General features: G+C 51.4%; 1 protein-coding gene across 3 annotated transcripts; it reads right to left on the reverse strand.

Annotated features, from left to right (window-relative positions):
* Nucleotides 1-1,027: 1,027 nt before the first annotated feature.
* DNAJC22 (DnaJ heat shock protein family (Hsp40) member C22) lies at nucleotides 1,028-6,019 on the reverse strand. Of its 3 annotated transcripts, none has more exons than XM_045287308.1 (4): nucleotides 5,937-6,019; nucleotides 3,924-3,990; nucleotides 2,844-3,216; nucleotides 1,028-1,500 (listed from the first exon to the last, which is right to left on the reverse strand). In XM_045287308.1, the coding sequence occupies exons 2-4, from the start codon at nucleotides 3,965-3,967 to the stop codon at nucleotides 1,315-1,317; spliced, it is 603 nt and encodes a 200-aa protein (XP_045143243.1). In that variant the 5' UTR covers nucleotides 3,968-3,990; nucleotides 5,937-6,019; the 3' UTR covers nucleotides 1,028-1,314. The 3 variants fall into 3 exon arrangements, with proteins under 3 accessions (XP_045143243.1, XP_045143244.1, XP_004711538.1); XM_045287309.1 differs by having other exon boundaries at nucleotides 3,877-3,990; XM_004711481.2 differs by having other exon boundaries at nucleotides 2,844-3,990.
* Nucleotides 6,020-7,541: the final 1,522 nt, after the last annotated feature.

Consider the following 7,541-nt stretch of genomic DNA (forward strand, 5'->3'; position numbering starts at 1 on the left):
TGAGTTTGGTTTGGGTTTTTATATGAATGCAAAGAAACAACATCTATAAATTTCTACAATACAACCCCACCACCACCACCTGCCAAGGGAGAACAAGAACACTGGATTAAAGGTAAGAAATGTCAACAGAATGCGGCATCCTGGCTCTTTTCACACACTGCCCTGGCCACCTAGAAATCTAAAAGTAAAGCTCCCTGGAGACACTGGAGGGGGGCCTGGTGGTGTCATGGATTAAGCATCAGGTTGCAGTCTGTACCCAGCAGCCACTGTGCGGAGGGAAGGTGAGCCAGCCAGCCGAGGTAAAGATGACTCCCTTAGAATCTCTGTGGAGGGAGCAGCTGTGCCCTGTCTGACAGGCTCGCGATGAGATGGAATTGACTCAGTAAGAGTAGGGTTGGGCTTTGAGGCATTGAACCTGCTGGTTCCCTAGCATTTTCTCAAAATCTTTCTATCGTGGGATATAAAATCATGAACCTTTCATGAGTCCCTGTGTGATAGTATTATCTGTCCCTCCTCCAGTGTACTCGGGCTACACCTCATATGAAGCTTCATTTCAACCGATGAACAAGGTGGACTTTGCTATCTGTGCCCCTGGGTTATTAGCCCCCACCAGATCATAAGCTCCTAGGGAACATGGGGTCTTGTTCAGAATCGGGGCTTCTTCAAGCAGATGGGTCTGCACCAGGGAAAGGTCTCCCCCTTCCCCCCCAGACACCCGCCCCTCCACGCCACAACCCTCCCCAGCATGCTCCCTCTTGGGGAAGAAGTGCCGCTGTTAGAAAGTTCTTCCATACATGGACTTCAGATCTCTTTCTGAAATTTTAAAATTTAGTCTCAGTCTTACCCCCTTGGTAACCTATAGAAGAGATCAAATGCCCCCTTCCCAGGACAACTTGTCAAATATTAGGATCTTCCTACTTTTCCTTCACTCTCCTGACCCAGTATTGTGTTCATTAAAAAAAAACACCATTGTAAAATAATCTTCCCCCATCACACATCAAGGTACCAGGTATGGGATGAAATGGCATATTTTCTAGCAGGTATTTTATTGGTTTGATAATATGCCTTTCACTCTCTGGTTTAAATTTTTTAAAAAGAAGAAAAAGAAAAAGGCAAGAAGGTAATAATAGTACAATAGCCAAGAAAGCAGAAATTCAGAATATAAATACTTTCTTCCACCACAACATTTCTTACTCCTTTGAGTCTCGATGCTTCCGGTATAAGTGGTTTCTTTGGCACTGTTGGGGTAAGGCTGGGCTAGGACAAGCTGCCAGGGCTTCCAGAGACAGTTCATCCTCAGGAGGAAGTTTCTTCTCACCCTCCAGGTCCCCTGGACTTCCGGGTCTGACTCAGAGCTTCGTAGGCAGCCTGAATCTCCAGGAAGTGCCTCTGAGCCTCCTTGGGCTGGTGGAGGTTGTGATCAGGATGCCAGGTCTTCACTAGTTCCTGGTAATTCCGTTGGATTTCTTCCTTTGTTGCTCCCTCAGAGAGGCCCAAAACCTTAGGGGAAACAGAAGCTTGCCGAATTAGAATTCCCTGAGTAACTCAGGTGCCTGGGCCTCCAAATTCCCCTGTTAAGCGGGATGATGACATCTCTAGAACTGGCCCAGAGCCTCAGACCCAAATCCCAGCCTTTTGAAACATGACAAGCTTTGGATCTCCTAGTCAAAGCCAGGATTTGCTTTTAATCCCAGCTGCCCCTTTTCCAACAGGAAACCTCGCCCCTGATGATCAAAATCTCCTCTGGAGAGAAAGGAGGGCATCTGTCCACCCAAAAGACCAGCACTGGACTGTTCACGCAGCTTTCTTCACAAAAGCCCCATGCCAGACACAACCCAAAGGGCCACCACTGAAAAACTCCAAAACTCAGGGCCATCGAGAGGATGCCAACTCATTGAGACCCTATAGGACAGTGGTTCTCCACCTTCCTAATGCTGCGACCCTTTCATGCAGTTCCTCATGTTGTGGTGACCCCCCCAACCCTAAAATTATAGCTATAGACAGAGGAGTATTGTCTCCATACCTAAGACCATAAGAAATATGTGTTTTCCAATGGTCTTAGGCGACCCCTGTGAAAGAGGTCATTTGGCCCCCAAAGGGGTCACGACCCACAGGTTGAGAACTGCTGCTATAGAACAAGGTGAGTTTCCAAGACTGTAACTGTTTACGGGAATAGAAAGCCTAATGTTTCTCCCGAAGAGGAGCAACTGGTGGTTTTGAACGGCAGACCTTGGGGTTAGCAGCCCAACGTGTAACCATCACACCACCAGGGCTCCTCCAGCAACGACAGAGTAGATTAACAAAGCACCGTACACCCATGCTTGTACCACAGGAGACGATACCGTCATGAAACCAATGTGCAATTGCATGTGACAGTAAAAATAAATCTCACAAACATAATGCTGAGTGAAGGAAGTCAGATACAGGTACTAGACGATTCCAGCTATCTGCTGTCCAAGAACGGGCAACAAGCATCTATGGTGATAGACTCCTTCTGCAGCTGGGAGTCAAGACTGGGAAGAGGCTCTGATTGGCCTCGGGGTCCCCAGGGGAGGACCTTGGTCTGAGTGGCGGTTACACAGATGCATACACAAAATTACGTGTCCTTCATAGTCACTGTTCCTCAATAAAGAGAAAATAGCATATATTTCCCCACTCACTGTTAGAGCTTCTGCACTTTCATACCTGTTACACACAGAAGCCCAACATAGCCAGGACATTGTTCCCAGACCAGGTGACGTGAGGACAGTACGTCCAAATAAGGGACATCATCGGCTGCAGGGGACCTTCTCCCATCCCCAGAGCCACCCCCGACAGAAATAAGAGGGAGAGAGCCTTCTTACCTGGTAAGCTAGCTGCCGCTTCTCATCCTGAAAACTCTGCACAAACTCATAGAGCTTCTCCCACTCCTGCAAGTAGCCGCTGCCTAGGCCACGCTCCCCGACCACCAGCCTCCAGCCCCGGTAAGGCAGGAGGAGGACTGACTCCATGAGGCGACCAAGAAGGGGGAAGAAGCTGAACCAGCCCAGAAAGGAGCCCAGGGTCTCCGCCACATAGCCGAGGGTGGCAGCTGTGTTGCAGAAGGCACTGTAGGCTAGCGGGCCTGTGAACACCAGATAAGCCAAGCCCAGCCGGTACAGCCGCACACTGAGCGTCTCTGGCCTGGTGGCAGCTTTGTAGCGGCGATGCTTCTGAGCTGTGATGCTGGCAGCCATGCTGATGGGTAGGATGGCAATGGGGCGGCCATAAAAGACAGGGGAAATAAGAAATGCTGTCACTAACGTGTTCTTCGTGTCTGAGGTCTGGTTGCCAACGGCAGCCACCAGCAGAACCCCTAAGCCAACTGCCAGTGGGAGGCCCACAATATAGAAGTTGGCCATGGAAGAAAGGCTAACCAGAGCCACAAGGCCAAAATAGATGCCCACTATTATCTGGGCAGCAAAGCGAAGGGGACTCACAGGGGGAGTCTGCTGATCTGGGGTCTGCCTCTGCCCCTGGGCTCTGTTGGCCTGGGCTACAAAGCTTGGGAGCAGCCAGAATTCCCAAAGCCAACCCAGCCCCCCACCTCCCAGAGTTAGCATCCATAGGAGGGCATGGCTGTCCCGCCCCAGGTACAGGTGATGGAGCCCAGCCGGGCCCCCTACAGCCCAGAGGGTATAGGTCACCAAGAGACCCTTGGCCATCCTCTAGGGTGGCGTTTCCCAAAGTGGATGATATCGTCCCCTGGAAGGTGCTAGAACAACTATTGGGGTGGGGGAGATTCCCACACTTGATCCTGCTGGATTATAGGCTACGTATGAATGCTTTTAATTGCCAGTGGGTGCTGGGTAATTGTTTTTCTGAAAAGTGGGCAGAAGGCCAGCTAAGTTTGGGAACCTATGGTCTAGGCCAAGAGTTTCAGAACACGGCCAGTGGCATCTGACATTGCTTGGAGTGTCGCAGTGTCAGGGTCCTCCATGAGCATCATGGCCCCAAAGCTGTCCTTTGACCCTAGGAGATGAAAGAGAATCAGTCACAGGAGTATCTGCAGACCCAACCCAGGAACCATTTCTCCTTCCAGTAATCCTTAAGTCCAGATCCTTAGTGGCCCTGAAGTGCTCGTTCTCCTACAGTCTTCAGTCAGCACCGCGGCTCTCAGCCTTCCTAACGCCGAGACCCTTTCGTCCAGTTCCTCATGTGGGGACCCCCAACCATAACATCATTTTTGTTGCTCCTTCATCACTGTCATTTTGCTACTGTTATGAATCGTAACGCAAACAGCTGACCTGCAGGATGTATTTTCATTGTTACAAATTGAACATCATTGAATCATAGTGATGAATCACAAAAACAAGATGTAATTAGAGATTGTGAAATATTTATTTCTAATTATAAAGAGATGAAATTTTGTCTTGAAACATGGTGTAGCATGGGTAACAGTCTTCCTGCCAGGTACTTGTATGTGGGCGTATCTACATGTGGGCGTATCTACATGTGCCTGGAGATGGACAGAGGAGCCGTGTCTCAGTTCCTAAGACCATTGGAAATATGTGCTTTCTGATGGTCTTAGGTGACCCCTGTGAAAAGGTCATTCGACCCCCAAGGGGTCAAGAGCCACAGGTTGAGAACCATGGGTCTAGCATCTCGATGTTGTTCTTTACAACAGTAGTGACTACATAAACAGGGGGCACTTTACATGCTTCCAGTTAAGTCACTAAGAACATAACCCTGCACACCCACAGACACACATGCAAGTACCAAGGTTTATTTAACACCTCCCTTCTGACCCTGACCCCAGAAGTGTCTTAACAGAGACAAAATGTCCTTCCCCAGTTCCTCTGCCCCTCCCACCTCACTCAAACCAGGGGCACCATTGGAGGTGTGGACCACACCAAGGTGACACTGTCAGAGGGGCGGGATCAAAACAACCGTCTATAACATTGCTGTGCAGTGTTTCAGCTGAAACTTACTGTTTTTTAATTTTTAAAATCTCTGTGGTTAGCAGTAGCCACAAAATCGATTTTCAGAAGGCCCACTCACAGGGGTCTATGCTAATTTACTTTCCGAACCTTCTCTGGAGGTCAGCCGTGTCATTATTGCTCAATTATGACCCTTCACATAGTTTGCACTGCACACGTTACCAGCGCGTGCTGTTAATTCCATTGCTGCCAGAGTCACGTCACGGATTTTATCAACTGTGCTGCTTTTTCAACTACAAAGGTGGCAGGCAGTGTTTTTGAAACAATACCCCTAACTTTTGAGGGGACAAAGAAGTAACTAAAGGAAAAGGGGGAATGGATATTTTAACCTTCTGCTTAGTTACGAATAATGTTGTGACTAATAACATTGCCATTCAATGTAGATGTTACAAAACCATTTTTGTAAAATGTCTTGGTTTTGGGGTTGTTTTTTTTTGCCATTAGTAGGCATACAAGCTAAGGAAGAACACCTGGGAGTAATTTACAACTATATTTAACCACGTCTTCAATGATTGAAACTGATAATGAACACTACTAAGAATTCCACACGGTTTGGTCTGGGTGGAGGTCCATTTGGGTGGAGGGGGGGACACCTAAACTGAGTGCTGCCAACCCAAGTAATGCCACTGACTGCCTGTGGCTGCCTGCAGACACCTGACCCAGGTTTTAGCTGCTTCCCCCGCCCTCCAGAGCAAGAAACTTTCCCACCAGCACAACTTGAAGTGAGTGAGGCCTAGATTCCGTTCTTTATACACTCGGTGCCGAATTTCCTCCACAGAAACAGTTCCGGAAATCTACAACGTGACCCTAGCACCCCACAATTCAACCACCCCCTTCCCAGGCAGCCTTGGAAAGTTTCCGGCGGGACCAATCCCCAGAACGCCCAATGAGATGCCAAAGCGTGTCTCTCCCCTGTACCTGGAGCAGTCTCGCAGGTCACCAACCTGTCCCCGCTAGCCCCGGATCAAGCGGCCCTACCTGGGTGCTCCGACTCCCAGGCCCTGTCAGCTCAGTCAATCCCTTTGACCAAAGTCAAAATGGCCCCTCTGAATTCCGCTCCCACTTCCATCTAAATGGACTTTGTCCTTCTCCGTCAGCTCGGTAAAAGTCACCGAGGCCAGACAGTCCCACCCCAAGGCCCTCCCCGCCCCTCCGGGAATCACCTTCCCGCCCCGGGTCCCTCCTGACCGCCCTCTCTGGTGAACTAGGTGGAAGGTTTTCCGCGCGCCTGCAGCTTCCTTCCACCCGCAGCTAGCAGCTGGCGCAGCGCCCCACCCCGCGGCCCAGCGCGCCTGCACCGCACCGCTACGCTCACCAGGTGGCACTGCCGCCTCCCGAAGGGCGGGGCCGACGGGTCCCCAGCCTCACCTTGGCGGGGACCTAAGCCAGCCTAGCGGTGGGCTGCCTGATGAAAGCTTGGAGGCACAGCAGGTAGTGCTAAAAAAGCAGACCCTCTCACTGTGGTGGAGCCGATTCCGAGGCTTTGACGGTGTGTGCAGAGCAGACAACCTCATCTTTCTCCCGCGGAGCAACTAAAGCGTTTGAACCCGTAGGCTTTTCAACGCCTCTAGGGTAGCACCACTTCCAAACACACAAAAAAACAAACTGTCTGCCATCCAGTGGATGCCGATTCACAGCGACCCTCTAGGACAGGGGAGAACTGCATCTGTGGGTTTCCGAGGTTGTAACTATTTACCGAAGTAGAAAGCCACGTCTGTCTCCCTCGGAGCGGCTGGTGGATTCGAACTGTTGACCTTGTGGTTAGTAACCCACTAGGCCTCCAGGCCTCCTAAAAAACCGCAAAAGTGGGTCTTTGTTCGGGCCAGTCCAGGTCCAGAGATGGGAAGGTGGCTCCTTCTGCCTATCTCAGGCTGGACGGTCCTTCCTGCACACTCGAGTTGCCCTTCTAGATGGCTTACTCCCAATTCCTCTAGTTAACGCAGACAGCCACAGACAGACTACAAGGAGGAACCCCGGCCGAGTGGCCCCTAATGCCTTCCTCCAGGCCTACTGGGGCACTGCACCCCAAACTCATCCAGGCCTGTACCTGAGATCTGAGGAGACTGCCCTGTGCAGCAGGCTGGGGGCTGAGGAGAGTAGGAGGAACGATAGCAGAAAAGGACTGGGGCGGGACGGTGGGCAGCACGCCACCTTAGGACTCAGGGGTCAGAGGATTGGCCTTCGTATCGCCTCGGTGCTTGTCTGGAGCTAGAATGCAAGATGCCTTCCTTTCAGTATCCTGGGCTCAGTTTTTTGTCCTGCTGCGCGACCTTGGCGAATCAGGCCGCTTCTTGAGTCTCAGTTTCCTCCTCTGCAAAGGAGTTACCAGGTCTCCAGACTCCACCTGGGGGAAGGAGAGGGTGGGCGAGCCTCCCTGTAGCTGTACCTCTGTTCCCTCCACACCCCCAGCCCACCCGAGGGAGCACATGGAGTCCCCCCTGGGCCCCTGACAGAGGGCGCACTGAGCGCTGGGGGAAGGGCAAGGCCCCGGCCGCTGAATAATGAATGAGACTTAATTGGGCCGGCACTGTGCGGCGGCGCGCTAAGCTCCGCAAACAACCAGGGCGGCGGCGGCGGGACAAA

This window comes from Echinops telfairi, unplaced genomic scaffold (genome assembly GCF_000313985.2).
Source record: "Echinops telfairi isolate 266 unplaced genomic scaffold, ASM31398v2 ScPeMD7_12;HRSCAF=54, whole genome shotgun sequence".
NCBI classification, from domain to species: Eukaryota; Metazoa; Chordata; class Mammalia; order Afrosoricida; family Tenrecidae; genus Echinops; species Echinops telfairi.